Source organism: Papio anubis, chromosome 18 (genome assembly GCF_008728515.1).
Source record: "Papio anubis isolate 15944 chromosome 18, Panubis1.0, whole genome shotgun sequence".
Classification (NCBI taxonomy): Eukaryota; Metazoa; Chordata; class Mammalia; order Primates; family Cercopithecidae; genus Papio; species Papio anubis.
Genome location: NC_044993.1, coordinates 59826358 through 59848297, shown reverse-complemented (window position 1 = coordinate 59848297; position 21940 = coordinate 59826358). Strand labels below are relative to the sequence as shown.

General features: G+C 38.8%; 1 protein-coding gene across 15 annotated transcripts in view; it reads left to right on the top strand.

The window, feature by feature from the left end:
• MRTFB (myocardin related transcription factor B) overlaps positions 1-21940 on the top strand; it is a 203500-nt gene that overhangs the window by 50944 nt on the left and 130616 nt on the right. The window contains exon 1 of one of the 15 annotated variants that reach the window (XM_017953197.3): positions 18637-21482. The exons of the other annotated variants lie outside the window; for them this stretch is intronic. Within the exon in view, the coding sequence (XP_017808686.1) occupies positions 21472-21482 (11 nt within the window). The 5' untranslated portion in view covers positions 18637-21471. Of the gene's footprint in view, positions 1-18636; positions 21483-21940 lie in introns of those variants that run through there. 15 annotated transcript variants of the gene reach the window in all.

Genomic DNA, 21940 nt, shown 5'->3' with positions numbered 1-21940 from the left:
TTCCCCTAAATAACTTAGCCTATAAATTTAAGAAATTGAGAGATGAAAAGAGATAGTATAACTGAATAAAGTTCTGCAGATTGGAGGTGCAGGTAGTAGAAGGAGAGATGGGGTTAACCCTAGAAAGAAGAAAAGAACATTTGGGAGGCAGGAGGGAAAGACAAGTAGATGTTAAACATGCAGAGATTTTGAGTCAGAGAGAAGGAAGTTTTAAGAAGCTTACTCACATCAAGTGGCCTTTGCCCTTAATAAAATAGAAGCCAAGCTTATCTGCTCAGTGATGATGGATGGTGCTCGGTCTTGAAGGAAGTAGAAAATCCCCACTTGCTGTGGACATTGAGGTGAACATTCACTAGAGGTGAATAAAGGACTTAAGAAACATTGAGAATCCAGTTGAAGTTACTTAACGTGAATTTGGTGGACTGATTTCAGTTTTCTGGATGTGCTCAGTGGTGCTTGGCTTCAAGGACCTGGATGGGCAAACCGAGAGTTGGGTATTGGTATTGCTGAAGTGGCTCTATCCCCTCCACCACCCACTGCCAGCTTCTAGAGTCCATTCATCCTTCACTCTCTGGTTCCCCCTTTTTCTTGGTCCTCTGGTGCCTCTTTCCTCCTTTCACCCTCACTTGATGGCTTTGCTTCCAAATGCTGAAAACACAGAAGCAATGAGAAGAGAACATCTGCAGGCTCCACTGCCCCACCCACCTGGGTGTGTGCTTGTGTTCACCTGTCCGTCCATATGGTGGCTGGGCGCTCTCAGCTCCCATCCATGGCGCTCATTCTTACTGGGTACCATCCCCTCTGACCTCTCAAGGGCATTGCTTCACTGATTTGTGTCCTCCCACCCCATCAGTTCTTCACTGTCAAGGACATTGTGGAGTAGGGGCAGAGTGGGATTTAACAGGTATAAAGAAACAGTGGGATTTGAATGAGTGACCCTGAAGCACAAAGAGCAAGAGCCCATATCAAGGGAGGTAGGAAAGGAAAAAGGTGGTAGGATCAATGGTGTGGAGACCCTGGTGGGGTTAACGGATTGTTGGATCCAGAATTTGAGAGATAGCTAGGAGGGAGTGGTCAGAGGTAGGTGCGTGAAACTGGAGATCACGGAGTGTTCCTGATTTAGGGAATGATCATGAGGTGAGTGGCTGAGGAAGGGTGGGTGAGGGGGTTCAAAAGTAGGAGATTCAAAGCTCAGGGCTCCAGAGAGCTGGCAGGAAGAGTGGTTTGGAAACAACAGTGATGAGCTGGCAGGCCTCCAAGCCTAGTAATGTAGGAGGATTGTGAGAGGCAAAAATCACCACCACTTAAAAGAGCTGCAAAGGAAGCAGTGTCTTCCAGGTGAGAGCCAGGTTTCCCTGCTGCTTCTCTTATTCCACCACAGTCTGTTCTTCACGTAGAAGTCTGATGTTTTCATTTCTATCTGTCCAGGCCTGTGTGACCTGACCCTTAGCTGAGTTTGCTGTTTCTGCTCCAGGCACTGGCCTGCTTGGTGTGCCCAGCGCACCAGGAATATTCTTGCCTTGGGGGCCCTTTGCACTTGCTATTGCCATCCAGCACTCATTCTCCAGGTATCTTTATAGCTTGCTCCCTCACCTCCTTCTGGTTTGTGTTCCAGTGTCTCCGTGGACAGAAGTGTCAGGGCTTCTCTGGCCACTCTATCTGAAATGGCACGCCTCTTGCCATGCACTCACAGCCCCTTTTCCTGCGTTAGTTTGTTCTTCAGCACTTACCACGATTAGACAGTATATATTTTACTTACTTACTTATTGGTATATTCCACGAGGGCAGAAATTTCTGTCTAGGTTATTATGTCTTTGTTTTTTAGTTTTTATTTATTTATTTATTTATTTTGAGATGGATTTTCACTCTTGTTGCCCAGGCTGGAGTGCTATGGCATGATCCCGGCTCACTGCAACCTCTGCCTCCCAGGTTCAAGCCATTCTCCTGCCTCAACCTCCCGAGTTGCTGGGATTACAGGTGCCTGCCACCACACCCAGCTAATTTTTGTATTTTTAGTAGAGATGGGGTTTCACCAGGATAGCCAGGCTGGTCTCAAACTCCTGACCTCAGGTGATCCACCCGCCTAGGCCTCCCAGAGTGCTGGGATTACAGGCGTGAGCCACCGCGCCCAGCCTATGTCTTTATTTTTTTAATTGCTTTTTCCCTGCACCTAGCAGAGAAATTGCCAAATAGCAGATGTTTACAAATATGAGTTGAATGTAGAATGAATGAACGAATGGATCAGTGAAGAGATACAGGAGGCCTAGAGGAGGAGGAAATGATTTATTCGCAGGAGGTCATTTCAGAATTCAGGATCTAGAGTGGGTGTAGGATGTGATTGTTATTGTGGGAGGTTGAAGTGGAGAGAATGGGATGGTTCCTGTTGTTGAGGAAGTTGAGTTACTGGGACATTGGATAATTAGAAGGAATTCCAGCTCCCAGCACGATGGCAGGAGATGACATGGAGAGAAAAACTACCAGTCAGGCCCATAATCGTTAAGGAATTTAGGAGGGCTGGATGATCAATAGAGAACTCTTAACAAAAATTGGAGAAGTGGGTTGGTTTTTAAAAAAGCATGTCCACAAAGAAAATAGCAGTTGTGAGGTGTTGCCCTCTCCCTACATCAAGCTTGTTTTTTTCCTTAAATTTTCCAGGTACATTTAGTTAAATGTAAACTCTTGGTTTTATAGGTCTCTTGAATTTTTTTAAAAATAAAGAAATATTACATACGTAGAACTAATGTGTCAATGCTAGTTTTTAAAAGTCTGTTACTCTGACATGGGATACCAAGAGCCTGTCAGTAAAAATAGTTGCTATGGATTGCCAGTTCCTTTGGATCTTTAGGGTCAAGTACTAGTAGTTGCTTCTCAAACTGTAATAGGTTCAAAATATAGACTATGGTTTATACTGATATATTTGTGGTTGGAAACTTTAATGTTGCCAATGTCTTCCCAAATGACATCTGAATATCTCAATTATGCTTCTGGTAAATTTATTATTTTAAAATGCCCTGCCAGACCATAGTGCTTTACAAAGTTGGCAGCATATTGCTGATGACCTAATTTATTATTTGGACTCATTGTAAATGTTCTAAATGTTTCAATATAGAACTATTCCTTTTACCCGTTTGAAGAGCATTTTAGGTATGTTTTAATACATGGAAGGATTATTTTCTTCTGGCCCAAATAAGCAAAAAACTTCTTAAGTATGTATTTTCAATCTCAATTCCCACATTTATTCTATTTTTAGGTTCCAGCTACCTTCCAGAACATCAGAAAGAGTAGTCCAATTTCAAATAGGATTTCTTCTGGGTAAAAGCTCCTTTCCTGCCTGCAGTTGAGGCTGCATTCCACCATGCTTGTGCTGGCTCTGAGCTTCACTGAGTTTTGCCTCCCACCCTCAATTTCAACCATTATTTTATCCTGTTCTCTGGTTTGCTTCAGTTCAGTTTCTTTCTCTCTGTAGTTTTTTTGGACCAGTAATTTCTAATTATTATCCTGTAGGTCTCAGTTTAAATGTTGCATTTTCAGGGAGGTCTTTGTAGATTGCTTTCTAGTGCATTTGGTCCCTGCTGCTGTGTATTGTCATCACTGTGCTTTCCCATCATAATATGTTACATCTTACTGTAATTATATGCTTCCTGTCCAAATCCATAACTTCCAAGGGGCTATCTGGCTACCTTGTCTATCTTGTTAATCGCTATATTTTCAGCACCTAGAATAAATAGTGCCTGGCACACAGAAAGCTCTTCATAGATATTTTTTGAATGAAAGGATGAATGAATGAGAGTGAGTCCTAGATTCTTCCTCCTTGCCACCACAGCCATGGCTAGTGACCACTTAATGTAAGTATTTGCAGCACTTGACACAAGTATGGAAAGGATCAGGTCTCCTCTACTGGGAAAAGTCCAGTGCTAACAGTTATTGGGAGGATGACCTCAAGTCCTTTTCAGCGCCACACTGACACTACTTGGAATTATGCTACTGAGGGGAGGATCTGGTTCTTGCTACACATTGTACCTACTCTTTCTTCTGAGCAGCAATGTCAGGAGGAGGAATTATCAACTAAATAGTAGATTTTTGTGAAATATATATATTTTTAGTTATTTCCCCAAATCCTACTACTTCAAATCTGCTATCATTACATTGCCAAATTTCTGGGTTTTTAAGGTAGAGTTCCAAAAAATTAATCATGTGTTATCTGGATGTTTCATACTATAAGTAAGCATAGTGACAGATAAATATTTTGAACAAGTAATCATTTAGTAACCTAATTTGCCCTATTTAATGTAGTTTGATAAAAGTTTATTCAGCACCTTGTACAGGTTCTCAACACCTTTTCTTAAACTCTGCAGCCCAGCTGCATTTTAAATACAGGTTTTTTTTGAATTTTAAAAAGATGACATGTACTACCCAATGAAGTTTGGGGCAGTACCCCATAATCAAACATTAATATTTCTGCCTTGAAATAGTCACACTAAATAGGAAATGCACTACAAATAGCCTCAAATCAGCTCAGATTCTGATTTTGCTGCATATAATTCTGGTCAGGTTGGGCCACAGATGAATTATGAAAAAACTCCCAGTTTTAGACTTTTGGGTCTTTGGAGTTACTTGCAGAGAACTGTAATAAGTGCACATTGTGTTGTAATGATTCTACTGTCTGATCCTCCCTTGAGGGCTTCCCCTCCCCTCCATGCTGTGGGCCACCATTAGGACAAGCCGTGACTGTCACCTGGATCACAGGGGCCTCCTCCCACTCCATCTCCTTGCCTCTTGTTCCTTAGCAATCCAGTCTCCAGAGTAATTGGCCTAAAACAAGTTGGGTTCATATTGCTCCTCTTTGTAAATCCTTTCATTGACTTCTTACTGCTCTACAGATGGGGCACACATTTCTTAACCCATCATACAAAACTCATTGTAATCTGGGCCCATTTTACCTTTCTAGCCCTTCAATAGCCACTCCTTATTTTTTTTACTTGCAAACATATATCTTCTGTTCCATAGTCCTGCTTGCCTATTGACTCTACCTTCTGTCTGAAATAGCTTCTTTATCCTGCCTCCATCCTCACGTCCCTTTTCTAACTCGTCTATTTTTCAGATCTTGGATTAGATTTCACTTCCAGGGGAACCTTTCCACTCCTAGTTCTAGATTAAGTACACTGCCTTTGTGTTTGGGCAATGTCTTATGCTCCTGTTGCATTGTGATATAATTATATTACTAATTCTCTGGAGCAAGCATCTCAGCCTTAGCACAATTAACTTTTTTTTATATGCTTATTTCACGACCTGGTGTTTAGCACCCTCCTTAGCCTCTGACACTTGACCTGCTGTGCGTCTCACACTTGGCCTCTGACATTTGCCTTGCTTAGCAGTCAGCTTCTAGACGTGGTTCTAAATAATACTTACCAGATTTCTCCACCTTGGCACTATTGACATTTTGAACTGGGTAATTCTTTGTTGGTGGTGGGGGTGGGGTGGGGCGGGGGTGGTCATTGTAAGCACCATTGTAGAATGTTTAGCACATCCCTGATCTCTACCCACTAGATGCCAGTAACCCTCCTTCCTATTGTGACAACCAAGAATGTCTCCAGACATTGTCAGACATGCTCAGGGGTGGGGAGGCACAGTCACCCATGTTTGAGATCTACAGGTCTAGAAGGAAGAGACTTTGAGGAAGGGGCTATGCTTAAGGGCATCTTCATATTCCTACCTTGGCACACATGGGTCACCTTAATCATATTGAATTAAATTAATAAGGTGGGAAGGAGGGTACTGGGCAAGGAAAGGGATGGATAGACAGGTCTAGCTCAGCTCTCTCGGGACATGGCATGTGAGAATATATAGGAAATGATTTTCAAGGGATTGAGGTACCATACTTAAGGGGATCAGACTCTGTTCTTCTCTTTGAATAACTACTCCTTTTGCCTTTGGGCCATCCCCCAAGGAATTATTTCGTCCCTTAGAGTTACAGGCCACAGAATCTCATGATCTGCTGGAGGCTGCCTTAGAATCAACCAGGAAGCATTTGTTAAAGCACTGTACAAATAATAGGCACAGATAAGAATCACAAGCAGTCCTTGCCCTCGAGGTGCTCCCAGCCCAGTGAGAAAGACACTGGTGGATTTTGCCTCTCTGTCCAGAAGACCCTTACATCCTTCCTTTCCTGGCACATTCCTACTCCTCCTATCCAGTCTTGACCAGGCCTTCCTAATATATGGTCCCATAGCATCTATTCTTTTCCTTCACTGCAGTTTTCACAGTTTTAATCATAGAGTTTTTTCTGTGTTTTACTTAAATGTTTCTATTCCTTGAGACTAAGTTCAATGGAGAAAGGGACAATGTCTGTTGTGTTCATTTATGTTTCTCCAGCTCCTGGCACAAAAACTGGCACATAGGCATTAAAAACATAATTTATAGACAAATAAGAATGCTTGTGGCTGTCCCTCCTAGAACGTGGATTCCAGTGGAGGAGATGGTGCCAACTGCAGTGTTCAGTTCTGTACCAAAGGGACAGGAAAGTGCATGGTTGGTTTTGGGAGTGAGATGGAGAATAATCTGGATTAGAAGTACATGGGGTGACTTTATAGGGAAAAAAAAAGTTAGAAAATCAGGAAGACTAGACAGGAAAAAAGAAAAGCCATTCATAGGTTTAATATAAAGAGACAACCATTTTGGTAAATTTCAGCCTCTTCCCCCTTTTTCTGTTTCTTTAAAAATATGTTACTTCATACTTTGAAATATTTCATGAATACAGAAAAACATAGAGAATAATATAACCTCCACCTAGCTTAGTCAAATCTTAACATTTTGCTACTTTTGATTTACATTAAAACAAAAAATGATAAAAAATAAAATAGAACATTGCATATAGAGTTGATTCTCCCTGTGTGCCTCTCCCAGATGGCATTTCCCCATCTTCTTTTTTTTTTTTTTCTTTTTTGTGAGACAGGGTCTCATTCTGTCACCCAGGCTGGAGTGCAGCAGCATAATCTCGACTCCACCTCCCAGGCTCAAGTGATCCTCCCACCTCAGTCTCCTGAGTAGCTGGGACTACAGACACGCACCACCACACCCAGCTAGTTTTTGTAATTTTTTTTTTTTTTTAATAGAAATGGGGTTTTGCCATTTTGCCCCGTCTGGTCTTGGACTCCTGAACTCAAGCGATCTGCCTGCCTCAGCCTCCCAAAGTGCTGGACTTACCAGCGTTAAGCCACTGTGCCAAACCTCCCCATCTTCCTGAAGTGTGCATTTGTCTCTCCCATGTGAAAAGATAGGGGAGGTCTGGCATGGTGGCTTAATGCCTGTCATCCCAGCACTTTGGGGAGACTGAGTTGGGCCAATTGCTCGAGCTCAAGAGTTCAAGACCAGTCTGGGCAACCTGGCAAAACCCTGTCTCTACAAAAAGTACAAAAATTAGCCAGATGTCATGGTGCATGCCTTTATACACTATTGAGAGAGAGAGACAGAGAGAGTGTAAGTATTTACATATATATATGCACACCCATATATATAAAAACTATATATTATTTGTATATTATTAAAACAATTATTTGGTTTGAAGATTTTGAACTTTGCATAGTAGGGTATCATACTGTATATGTATTTCTGCGGATTGCTTTTTTCATTTAGCCTTTCGTGTGAGATTTAGCCATGTAGATGTGTGTAGCAGTAATTCTTTCAGTTTTGTTGTATGATGTTTTAGGACTATACTAGTTTATCCGTTCTTCTGTCAATGAGAGGTTTTTGTTATTTTCAACATTGTGGTACATGTCTCGTGCATGTTTGACAGCTTCTCTAGGGTTTGTACTATTAAAAGAAAAACCTTAGACAAATTAAATATAATAGAATTTAATTGAATGAAGAACAATTTGTGGATCAGGCAGCCCCCAAACTAGACTAGGATTAGAGAAGCTAGGATTAGTGTAGTCATGTGGTTGAAGATTTATGGACAGAAAAAGAAAAGTGCCATACAGAAAATGGAAGTGAGGTACAGAAACAGTCAGATTGATTATAGTTCAGTGTTGGTCTTATTTGAATATAGTTTGACAGTTGACCGCCTCTGATTGGCCGAAACTTGGTGATTGGCGCAAGAGTAGGTTATAGTTTGTTTTTGTATTTAGCTAGGTTATAGTTTCTTATGTATGGAGAAACCTTTAAGCTGAATTTAAAATATGTAATGAGGCAGGTTTAGACTAAATTAAATTTAGTAGTTTTTCCCTTTTGATCAGTCTCTCAAAATTTCACTTTTGAGAGATTGACCAAAACTTTAGGCATTAGTGTGACTTTGGTTTTACATTTTACTAGGAAATAGTAGACCAGTGGACTTTGCAAGGTGCGAACAAGGACTGCAGATAATATTTTTTTTTAAGGGTTAGAGGAGAGGGAACCTTTTTTTGTTGGAATTTTTTGTTTATAGGAGAAAAACAAAATCTAGTCTGTTTTAAACTTGTTTTTTTTTTTAAGTTTTAGTTTGATTATGTCATATTTAGTATAAGTGATTGTATTTTGGTTGGTTTGGTCTGTTGGGGCTTAGTGTAGGAGTTTAGTCTAAAATAATGGCCTTGCATAGCAGCTTTAGGCTAAACTGAATTTAACAGCACCTGCAGGTGGAACAGCTGACACATAGGGTCTTACATTTCCTCAGCTTCACTGGACGTTGCCAGATCATTCTCCAGAGCAGCTTTGAGGTTTCGGCTTCTGACAGCACTGTCTCAGAATTCCTGTTGCTTCATGTTCTTGCCAAGAGTTGGTACTGTCAGACTTTCAAATTTTTGCCTATGTGAAATAGTACATTTCCTTCATTTCTAGTGAATTTGGGCATCACTTCTTATGTTTATTTGGCTGTTTCCATTTCCTCTTTTGGGACTTGTCAGTTTTTCTTTTGTATTTTTTTCTTATGTATGTTTATATCCTTATATATTTCAGATTAACCTTTTATTGATATTTTTCATTTCCTGTTTTCCATATTTCAAGTATATTCTCCATCGTGGCTTATCTTTCCACTTTGTGGTATGCTTTGTTGGTTGCCAGTTTCACATTATAATCAAGTCATACTTGTCAGTCTGTTCATTTATGGTTAATGCTTTTTGCATCATGTTTAATCCCTCCGTTCTCTAAGTACTTTGGGGTCATAAAGAGATCCTACCATGTTTTCTTCTAAAAGTTTGTTCTGTTTTTTTTCAGTATAGGTCTAATCCATGTGCAATTTATTTTTGTATGTGCATATAAGATATGGAAAATTTTCCATGTGAATAAACTGGTTGCACAAGCCATTGTCACTGATTGCATAGTCTATCTTTTTCCCCTCTGATTTGTGATGCCACCTTACCACGTATTCAGTTTCCTGAGAATACATGGGCTGCTTCATTTTTTTATAATACATTCTTTTAAAATAATGTATGCTTGTGTCACTTCCACACTATCTTAATCACTGTGGCTTTGTATATTGGTACATTATCCAAGGCCCTGTTAAGAACCTTGAGTGGATGGTTATGATTGGAACTTAGTGTGTGGGAGACAGAGTAGCGGGTGGTTGTGCTAGGAAAGTAGGTGGACTTGATTTTGTGGAGGGCTTTTAGGAGAACTTTGAGGACACAGGTTAGGTCTGTCTGTGGGACCATGGGTCACTGCGCGCTGGTAGATACAGCAGTAGGGCCTGGGCTATAATCTTGCAGCAGCAGTGAGTGGTTTTTTAAAAGGAGATTTCGGGTCTCAAGAAGTTGTTTGTGCATTCCGCATAAACTCATATGTATGTATAATGTATTTTTTCCAGAAGTCTTTTAACTCTTCTTTAAACTGTTGCTCTCTTAAAACCTCACCTCAAACTTCTCTTACATCAGAAAGTCTTTAAAACTGGTTATTATGAGTCTTCTTTGCTTTGGTGTTATAGTCTTCATTTGAAAGCTGGTTCTTAGCATTGTTTTCTTTTTCAGTTAATGTGTGTGTGTGTGTGTGTGTGTGTGTGTTTACATTGAGCGTTAGGCTTATTTTTTCGCCTTTCTGCTTTGTACTGAATTGAATCAGAAAAAAAATGAATGCTATTTTTAAGTGCCATTATTCTTTTGAAGAAAAGCTTCCATTTAAAATGTTTGTCTAAACTGTAAGGGGTTTCTGTCAACCACTCCCGCTTCTGCTGAGAATGAGTAATACGACCTTTTTTTCTGTTTTAAAGAACAAGAGCGATGTCACGATGCTCCAAGTGTATGTTGTTGTATTCCTTATTTTGGTGACGTTTGAACTCTTATTAAGTAGAATTGAGTCAGTAAAAATTAAATAACTTAGAAAAAATTGACTACTGCTTAGATTCTTAAGCCCTTATGAAAACTCTAGTGCTTCTGTTGGTGTTTGAAAAGGAGGTATTAAAAGAGATGCAGAATGAGGGGAAAAGCCCTGAACGTGTTTTTGTTTTTGTTTTTTTCAAATTGGAAATGTCTATTCTCTTTGCAGACTGTAAAGGTAGCACATGCTCATTGTAAAAATTTGACGCAATACCAAAGGGTATAGAGTAGAACTCCCCAGTAGAGTTTTCTGCAATGATGGAAATGTTCTATTCTGTACCATCAGTATAGTAACCATTAACCATGTGTGGTCGTCAAACCCTTAAAATGTGACAGTTGCAATTGTAGAACTGAATTGTTTAATTTAATTGTAATTGATTTGTATTTAAATAGACACGTGGCAAGTAGCTACTGTATGGTATACTCAGAGATAGCCAGTTGGGTGTGTACATTCTCTGTCACTCTCTACCAGCCTCCTGACTTTCTTCTCTCTTTGACCTCTGCTCTGTCCCTTTTTTCTCACCTTCTCTCTCCGTTGCTTTGGCATGCAGCCTGCCAGCCTGCCTCCACTCTCCCTGCCTGCCCCATTCTTTCTCTTGTTCTTTCTGTGTAAATGTTATATATATACACATAGGACATTCTGTTCAGCAGTTAACTTTTTCTGTTTAATTATGTATCATGGACATTTTCCCCTTTCAGTACATATAGATCTGTCTTTTTTTTTTCTTTAAGTTATAGCATAATTTCGGTGGAATTAATGTACCAACATTTATTTTTTTTATTATACTTTAAGTTCTGGGGTACATGTGTAGAACGTGCAGTTTTGTTACGTGGGTATACACGTGCCATGGTGGTTTGCTGCACTCATCAACCCATCACCTACATTAGGTATTTCTCCTAATGTTATCCCTTCCTTAGCCCCTGCAACAGGCCCCAGTGTGTGATGTTCCCCTCCGTGTCCATGTGTCCTCATTGTGCAGCTCCCACTTACAAGTGAGAACATGCAGTGTTTGGTTTTCTGTTCTTATGTTAGTTTGCTGAGAGTGATGGTTTCCAGCTTCATCCATGTCCCTGCAAAGGACACGAACTCATCCTTTTTTATGGCTGCATAGTATTCCATGGTATATATATGCCACATTTTCTTTATCCAGTCTATCATTGATGGACATTTGGGTTGGTTCCAAGTCTTTGCTATTGTGAATAGTGCCACAGTAAACATACGTGTGCATGTATCTTTATAGTAGGATGATTTATAATCCTTTGGGTATATACACAGTAGTGGGATTGCTGGGTCAAATAGTATTTCTAGTTCTAGATCCTTAAGGAATAGCTACACTGTCTTACACAATGGTTGAACTAATTTATACTCCCACCAACAGTGTAGAAGCGTTCCTATTTCTCCACATCCTCTCCAGCATCTGTTGTTTCCTGACTTTTTGATGATTGCCATTCTAACTGGCATGAGATGGTATCTCATTGTGGTTTTGATTTGCATGTCTCTAATGACCAGTGATGATGAGCATTTTTTCATGTTTGTTGGCTGCATAAATGTCTTCTTTTGAGAAGTGTCTGTTCTTTACCCTTTGCTCACTTTTTGATGGGGTTGTTTTTTCTTGTAAATTTGTTTAAGTTTTTTGTAGATTCTGGATATTAGCCTTTGTCAGATGGATGGATTGTAAAAATTTTCTCCCATTCTGTAGGTTGCGTGTTCACTTTGATGATAATTTCTTTTGCTGTTCAGAAGCTCTTTAGTTTAATTAGATCCCATTTGTCAATTTTGGCTTTTGTTGCCATTGCTTTTGGTGTTTTAGACGTGAAGTCTTTGCCCATGCCTGTGTCCTGAATGGTATTGCCTAGGTTTTCTTCTAGGATTTTTATGGTTTTAGGTCTTACATTTAAGTCTTTAATCTATCTTGAGTTAATTTTTGTGTAAAGTGTAAGGAAGGGGTCCAGTTTCAGTTTTCTGCATATGGCTAGCCAGTTTTCCTAGCCCCATTTATTAAATAGGGAATCCTTTCCCCATTGCTTGTTTGTGTAGCTTTGTCAAAGATCAGATGGTTGTAGATGTGTGGTGTTATTTCTGAGGCCTCTGTTCTATTCCATTGGTCTATATCTCTGTTTTGGTACCAGTACCGTGCTGTTTTGGTTACTAGCCCTGTCATGTAGTGTGATGCCTCCAACTTTGTTCTTTTGGCTTAGGATGTCTTGTCTATGAAGGCTCTTTTTGGGTTCCATATGAAGTTTAAAGTAGTTTTTTCCAATTTTGTGAAGAAAGTCAATGGTAGCTTGATGGGAATAGCAGTGAATCTATAAATTACTTTGGGCATTGTGGCCATTTTCACAATATTGATTCTTCCTATCCATGAGCATGGAATGTTTTTCCATTTGTTTTTGTCCTCTCTTATTTCCTTGAGCAGTGGTTTGTAGTTCTCCTTGAAAAGGGCCCTCACATCCCTTGTAAGTTATATTCCTAGGTGTTTTATTCTTTTAGTAGCAATTGTGAATGGGAGTTCACTCATGATTTGGCTATCTGTTTGTCTGTTATTGATGTATAGGAATACTTGTGATTTTTGCACATTGATTTTGTATCGTTAGACTTTGCTGAAGTTGCTTATCAGCTTAAGGAGATTTTGGGCTGAGATGATGGGGTTTTCTAAATATATAATCGTGTTATCTGCAAACAGAGACAATTTGACTTCCTCTTTTCCTATTCGAATACCCTTTATTTCTTTCTCTTGCCTGATTGCCCTAGCCAGAACTTCCAAAACTGTGTTGAATAGGAGTGGTGAGAGAGGGCATCCTTGTCTTGTGCCAGTTTTCAGAGGGAATGCTTCCAGTTTTTGCCCATTCGGTGTAACATTGGCTGTGGATTTGTCATAAATAGCTCTTAATATTTTGAGATACGGTCCATCAATACCTAGCTTATTGAGAGTTTTTAGCATGAAGGAGTGTTGAATTTTGTTGAAGGCATTTTCTGCATCTATTGAGATAATCATGTGGTTTTTGTCATTGGTTCTGTTTATGTGATGGATTACGTTTATTGATTTGCATATGTTGAACCAGCCTTGCATCCCAGGGATGAAGCTGACTTAATTGTGGTGGATAAGCTTTTTGATGTGCTGCTGGATTTGGTTTGCCAGTATTTTATTGAGGACTTTTGCATTGATGTTCATCAGGGATATTGGCCAGAAATTTTCTTTTTTTGTTGTGTCTCTGCCAGGTTTTGGTATCAGGATGATACTGGCCTCATAAAATGAGTTAGGGAGGATTCCCTCTTTTTCTATTGTTTGGAACAGTTTCAGAAGGAATGAGTATTAACATTTATTAACCCTACTGATGGGCAGTAGGTTGTTTTCAGTTTTTTTCCCTGTTAAAATGTGTTTTAACCACTACACTATTTCCTGTTATATATTTTCCTTTGTGTTTTCTGCATACCTTGCTGGTGTATAGGGTTGAGTTGTTCAAAACTGAAATCTGCGTTTTCTTTTGTACTTTGATACGTAGTAGAATTTCCTTAGAACTTCAAATAAAGATCCCACTGGAATCCTTGGCTGCAGCCTGCAGATTAAGGTTGGCATATTGTCTTTCACTAGTGCAGTAATAATGGTTCTGATTGCTTGCTGTCCGGTGTGCTAAAGAGAAAGAGAGTGGGATCTTACATTAATATGAATGAATGCCTACTGTTGTCTCTCTCGGAGATGTGGGCTGGCTGCAACTGCCTCTGCCTTTCTTGAGGCCACCTCGGCAAGGGTATGTGCAAATGTAGCACGAGGCACACCTGCTGCCAGCCCCTCCATCATGACCATTTCTGTTTCATGGGCAAAATTCCTGGGGGTAAATACTGTGGGCTTGAGGTCTCATCTTCGATTTCAGAGAAAATCTGAATTCGGTTTAATGGCAGTCTAGCCTGGCAAACAGAATGGTTATGTCAGCTGGAGTGGGCAGCTTGTAGGGGAACCCTCAGAGGTGCTGCGTCTAGCAGTAGGGATGGGTGAGGGTGAGCAGACTCTTCTCTAGCAAGCACCTCAGTTTTTCCAGTTGTAGTTTTTTACAGTATCTCCCAGAAATTTTGTAAACATATTGTTTCCACTCATCTGATAAAACCTTCTAAATCTTTTTCTTTTTGGAATAACTTGTTTTATGAAATTGTTGGCAGTGGTTGCTTTTCTTATTTGGCAGATAGGTTTTTGTACTTTACGTCTGTCTGAGGTTTATGATATGCTGAGGTCATTTCCAAGGGATTTTACAAGTGATGGTTAACAATTTTTCATCTTTATCTGGAAAATATTTATCTTAAGGACAACGATGTATTTATAGGAAATAATTAAAATAATGCTGCTTGGAAAACAAAGAGTTTGCGGAACACAGAAACCTGAGCTGCCCTCCCCTTACTTAGTTTAGTCGTTTCCAGCACAGAAATTGTAACCCTGAATAATTACTTTCAAGGACTAAACTCAAACTTATTAACTTCTCTGGCTACTCTAAAGAAAAGCTAAAGAGATAATGTAGTAAGGAATAAAAAGTACATGGAGAAATTTATTTTACTGATTGAACTTTAGAAAATAAAACCTTAGGAAATTCTTAATTCACTAAGATTAGTTTGGGTACCTAGTTTCAAGAAGTAACTTTAGAAACAATACCCACTCTCTAAAAGCCAGAGGGTTTTTTTTTTCTTTTTAAAAAAACCTTAGTTTATATGTATAGCCATGTTATGTTGCCAGATACCTAGAAATCCAAATGTCTGTTAAATCCCAAATATTGGAGAAAACAATGCAAAATATAAATATTAATTTCAGCCTCTGTTACTTTAAGAGCTAACCTGTATTATGCCTGGGCTAGGAAAACTTTAAAACCCTGTTATCATTTATTCATCAGAATATTTTTCTGTGTGTGTCAGAACAGTTGGTAGAAATAAACTTTTTTTATTTGGAAGTTTGAAGTTTAATTCGAAAGTCAAGACAAGCTAGAAAGGGTGTTAAATTTTTTTAAATAATAATGTTATACTTTTTATATTATTTCACATAATCGATTCAGGAAACCAAGAATGTGGTAGACAGAATAATAACACTAATTGCTGACGTTATTGACATTTACTGATTTATTCATAGCTCTGCTGTGCACCTCACATCTATTATCTCTTCACTTCTCCCATCAATCCTGTGAAATAAGTACCTTTGTCACCCCCAGCTTTAACTAAAAGATGCTGTGGCTTTGAAACTTTAAGTAACTTGCCCACCAGCTAGAAAATTTCACAGCTGGAATTTGAACCCAAGCAGTCTGACAACAGAGGAGAAAACTTTAACCATCACAATTCTAATTTAGCAAGGTCTCTCCTGAAACAGGGGCTAAATACTATGATCGTTAAGTGAATACTTCATCCAGGAAACAACTGTAGCTAAAAATGAAGCCAATGAGCAATTTTTTAATGGTTTCTCACAGCCAAGTGTAATTCCAAACACCTAACATATAGTATCTCACTTAATTTGCACCGTGCAAGGGATGTATTATTTATACTCATTTGTCAAAGAGGCTTGGGGGGTTAACTAACTTGCCCATAGTCATGATTTTTGTAATTTGTGAAGCTGGGATGGTGCAGAATAATGGATTAACATCCATTTATTAAAGATTTTTATTAGTTTGTGCAAGGATTGCTTTAGTTCAGTATTTTCATCAATTACTAAGATGAATATGCAAAAGGCAAACAAATTTCAGATGATACAAAACAGAGTGAAGATATTACAAAATGGAACAATATTCAAAAAGATTTTCAGCCTTAAATTGTATGCTTTTTAAGCATAAACAACACATTCACACATTCAAAGATAACAAGACTAAGGGCCGGGCTTGGTAAGTACCTTTGTCTTGCGCCAGAGGTGGGTGGATCATGAGGTCAGGAGATTGAGACTATCCTGGCTAGCGTGGTGAAACCCCATCTCTACTAAAAATACAAAAAAAATTCCGGGCGTGGTGGTGGGCGCCTGTAGTCCCAGCTACTTGGGAGGCTGAGGCAGGAGAATGACATGAACCCGGGAGCCGAGATGGCAGTGAGCCGAGATCGGGCCACTGCACTCCAGCCTGGGGAACAAAGTGAGACTCCATCTCAAAAAAAAAAAGACTAAAATCCACTCTAGCCTTGGCCAGTGACCACTCCGTTGCGCCATCCCACTCCTGCTCACACACAGCTGAGAACCACTCTACTCCTTTCCTCTTTCTCCAGGGTGTCATTTTTAGCAAAAGTAAATATATATATATATATATATTCTTCTTTTCCCCTTTTCTAATTCACTGGTGTTACTGGCCAAGTCCAAGTCTTTCCTATGTCTTTGTCCAGGGTGTCATTTTAGCATATATTCATTTTAGCAAAACTAAATATATGTATAACTGTCTGCATGCAGTAAGTTAATTACTGTGACTTGGGTTTTGCAAAAGAGAAAAGATTTATTCTCAAGGCTGCTGAGCAAGGAGATGGGAGAACAGCTCTCAAAACCACCTCCCTGAAGATAAGGCTTAGGGATATTTATAGTTGAGGATGTGAGGTAGTCTAAGGCATGGGGGAAAATGAAGTAAGAGGTTCATTCTGTGCAAGTGTAGTTGGGTTTCATGCCATTTCATAGGACATATGTGCCAAAAGTGGCGTTAGCATGAGCTAAGAGTGGAGTTTTCCCCCACCGTGACCTCAAAAGGTCACCTCTTAGGCTCTTAACACAGGCCCAGTTGAAGGATTGGTGGTCTCAACCAGTTGGAACTGGACAGGAGCTGGCCCAAATTCCTGGAAAACAACTGAAATGGCCATTACTATGATGACCTATGATGTTATCTATAACATAGCCAGTGAAGTTTCAGTGTTTAGCAGTAAAGCCTTCACCTACTGCGGCCTTCAGCTTCTTAGAAAAAGGAAAACAGCAGCAACAGCAATAAAAAGCAGGTGACCAAAAGCAAGCAGGGCAGGCAGACCTGACCAAGTTAACCCCCTGCTTTCATTAGCAACAGATCTTAGATATCTTTCCGTATCAGTATCACCTGGAGAGAGCGTCCTCATTCATACTTATAACTGCATAGTATTATATTGTATGAATGTACAACGATTTAACCCATCTCCTATTGATCGTGGCTAGAGTTATTTCTACTCATTTGCTATTAAAAACCATATCACAATAATCTTGGACAGTATCATTGTTTTAATTATTTGTAATTTGTGTATCATAAAATTCACTATTTTTGGCATAAGTTCTAGGTTTTGACAAAGACACAGAGACACGTAACCACCACAACCAAGGTATAAAACAGTTCTGTCACCCAAAAATCCCCTTGTTGTCAGCCGCACTCCTGGCAGCCACTACTCTGTTCTGTGTCCCTGTAGCTTTGGCTTTTCCAGCATGTCCAAGTATTGAAGCCCTTTGAGTACAACTTCTTTCAGTTAGCATAATGCATTTGAGATTCAGGCCATGTTGTTTCACCTATCAGTAGTTCATTCCTCTTATTACTCAGTAGTGTTCCATTGGATGCATGTGCCATAGTTGTTTATTTCAATCCATTTAGGTCATTTGGGTTGTTTCCAGTTTGGGGTCTATTATGAACATAGCTGTTAGGAACATTTGCACACAGATAGAAAATATCTTTTTGTAAAGCAGCCTTATTGAGGTGTCATTTACATACCATAAGAGTCACTTATTTAAAGTATAAAATTTGATTTTTTTTTTGGTAAATTTAGAGTTTGTACCATCATCACTTTTGAGTCTTAAAATTTCATCCATGTTGTATCATTATTTCTTTCCATTTTGTTGCTGAATATTATTTCATTAGGATATACCACATTTTGTTTATCCATTCACTAGTTGATGGACATTTAAAGTTTTGGCTCTTTCAAATTATGCTGCTATGAACATTTGCCTGCAAATTTTTGGATGGACATATGTTTTTATTTCTCTTTGGTAGATACCTAGGAGTGGGATTGCTGGATCATATGGTAAGATTATGTTTGACATTTTAAGGAAATGCCAGCCGGTTTTCCAAAGTAGTGTTTTACATCCTCACTAGTGCTGTGCTAGGGTTCCTGTTTCTCCACATCTTTGTCAGCACTTGCTTTTATCTGTCTTTTTAGTACCTCGAACCCACCAGTAGGTTTTAATTGCATTTCCCTAATAACTGATTATATTGAACATTTTTTCATGTACTTATTAGTTATGCATATGTCTTCTTTAGTGAAATGGTTTTTGTTTTTTGAGATGGAGTTTCGCTCTGTTGCCTAGGCATGAGTGCAGTGGTGCGATCTCGGCTCACTGCAGCCTCTGCCTCCAGTATTCAAGCGATTCTCCTGCCTCAGCCTCCTGAGTAGCTGGGAACACAGGCTTGCACCACCAGGCCCAGCTAATTTTTTTGTATTTTTAGTAGAGATGGGATTTTGCTATGTTCACTAGGCTGGTGTTGCACTACTGGCCTCCAGTAATCTGCCCGCCTTGGCCTCCCAAGCTGCTGGGATTACAGGTGTGAGCCACCACATCCGGCCTAGTGAAATGTTAATTCAAATCCTTTGCCCATTTTTAAATTGGGGTTTTTATCTTTTTTTCTGTATATTCTGGATACAAGTCATTATCAAATAATTAATTTGCAAATGCCACAGAATCCTTTGTTTTTACTAAGGGGTCAGTCGTTTTGTCTAAAATAAACACTTCTCTTGTTTTATGCCTTTTGTCAATTTCTAGAGTTCTGAAACCATTGTTTTTTGACAATTTTGTCCTGTTTTACACTACCCTTGGGAAGAGGATTTGCTACCTGCAGGTTCATTTTGTATATATAAATTCCTAGAAAATCAGTTCCTGGGTCAAAGGATTAATGCATTTGTAATTTTAATAGATGCTGGCAAATTTTTCTCCACAAAGAGAAAATTTATATTCCTCTCATACGTGAGTTATAGCCCAGACTTGCCAGTGATGTGTGTTATTAAACTTTCAGGGTTTTGCCAATACTGTATATATGAAAATTCGTTTTGATTGGTGAAAGTACTATAATAGTAGCTACTTGTATGTGTACATTTAATCTGTATAATAATCCATGAGTTAGGTACTATATTAGTTCATTCTCATGCTGCTAATAAAGACATACCCAAGACTGGGTAATTTATAAAGGAAAGAACATGGTGCTGGGGAGGCCTCGGGATACTTATACGATCATGGTGGAAGGAGAAGCAAACACATCCTTCTTCACTGAACAGCAGGAGAGGGAACAGTGAGCAAAGAGGGAAAAACACCTTATGAAATTATCAGATCTCATGAGAAGTCACTGTCACAAGAACAGCAGCATGAGGGTAGCTGCCCCCATGATTCAATTACTGGGTCCCTCCCATGACACGTGGGGATTATGGGAACTAAAATTCAAGGTGAGATTTGGGTGGGGACACAGCCAAACCATGTCAGTGTACTATGACCCAAGCTTATATATGGGGAATTAAGCCTTGTTGAGGTTATACATTGCTCAAGTTCATATAATTTATTAGTGATAGTGCTGGGTTTTGTCCCCATATCTAACTCCAAAACATGAACTCTGAACTGATACCCTATACTATACGTCTCTGTTGTGGAAAAGGATTTCAAAATTCATCTAATATAAATTCAAACCAAATTAATAAGAGCCTCATCAGTAGGTGAGGCAATCACAATCTCATGCTTAAGAGAATGTAGTTAAACTGTGTTTTAGCTAATTTAGGATAGCGTGACCAGAATTGTGAATAGATGCAAAAGTTCACGGATGTGCATTTGTTGATGGTTTCTTAGGTATGATATCAAAAGTATAAGCAACCAAAGAAAAAAATGGAAAAATTTGACTTAATCAAAATTAAAAATTTTTTTTTAATTTTCAGGAAATGAAAAGTCAGCCCACAGAATGGGAGAAAATATTTGCAAATCTATAAGGATCTAGTATCCATTAGACTTACATACAATGAAAGAAAGAACTGTTCTAACTCAACAATGAAAAGACAAGTCAGTCACCCTATATAAAAATGGGTATTTCTCTAAATAAGATATATAAATGGCCAATAAGATATGAAAAGAAACTCAGCATCATTAGTCATTAGGGAACTGCAAATCAAAACCACAATGAGATACCACTTTACATTCACAAGGAGAGCTATAATTAAAAAAAAAAAAAGAAAAGAAGAGGATGTGGATAAGTTGGAACCCCAACTTTTGCTAGTGGGAATGTAAAATGGTATAGTCACTGTGAACAACGGTTGGGCATTCTCTCAAATAGTTACACATAGACTTCCTCTATGACCCAGCAATTCCACTCTTACCTGTATACCCAAGAGAATGGAAGAAATATAAACACACAAAAACGTGCATACTCATTTCATAGCAACATTCGTAGTAGCCAAAAGATAGAAACAATCCAAAGTCTACCGAATCTGATGAATGGGTAAACAAAGGGTGGTAAATTCATACAATGAAATATTACTCAACCATAAAAAGGAGTAAAATATTGATACTTGGACAATATAGCTGAATCTTGAAAATATGTTAAACGAAAGAAGATACACACAAAAGGCCACATATTCTATGATTCTGTTTATGTGAAATGTCTGGGATAGGCAAATCCATAGAGACAGAAAGTAGGTTAGTGGTTGCCAGGGGCTGAGGGAGAGATTAAGAAATGACTGCTGTGCTGATGGGTGCAGGATTTTTTTTTTTTTATAGATGTGATGAGTATGTTCTGGATTTGGATAGTGATGGTTACACACCTTCTGAATACATTAAAAGACTACCAGATTTTACACTTTTAAGATGGTTAAGAACCCAAAAGTATTTTGAAGGACTTTGATAAAATTAGAATAGATGATCTCATGTTTAACTAACAGTGTTAGAAACTTATAGTTCTACTACCTGCTAAAGTGCTTTTGTGAAACTCTGAAGATTAACTTTTATTTGGTATGTACTCTGAGCTGTTGTCTCAAGAGTACAATATTAACACATTTTACAAGAAGTTAAACAGTAATGAAATAATATCTTAGTTGTAATTTGTATTAACAGACTCCAGAAAACCTAAGACCCAGGTTTCTGATTTGAGATGCCCCTGAAACTAACGTATTTTTTTCAATGCTTAGTGGCAGAAGCTCTGTTAGCCATCCTCCAGTTGACCAGCTTTTTGGATTACCAACTCTCTCCATTCCCTTTGTTTCAGGACATGCTGAGTGGTTATGGCCAGGAGGTATGCTAAAATCTGGTGATGTAGTTCTGTTCTGACTAATTGACTTGTGTCCTAACCAGAAGTCAGCTGTGTTTGTTCCTAAATCTGTTTATGCTAGTTGTAGTAATTTAACTAAATATTATGTAAACTGATAAAATATGAATGCAAAAAAATTTAGATGTTTAGAAACAAAGATATGTTGCTTAAATGATACTACAGTATATCAGGTATGGGTGAGAAACTAAAAATATTGGGTTAAAATTGTAAAATATAGATGCAGTCTGTACTTGGAATCTTTTCAATTTTTACTCCACTTTGAAGAAGCAAAAACTCGAAGTCATAGACAGTGGTGGCTTATGCCAGAAGACCAGCACATCTGCAAAGAGACAAGAGATTGCCTTGACCCTGTATCAGAAGGCTGGCAAATGAACTGACATTTATGTACCCTAATTCAAGAAGAATGTTTTCAGATTTGTGCT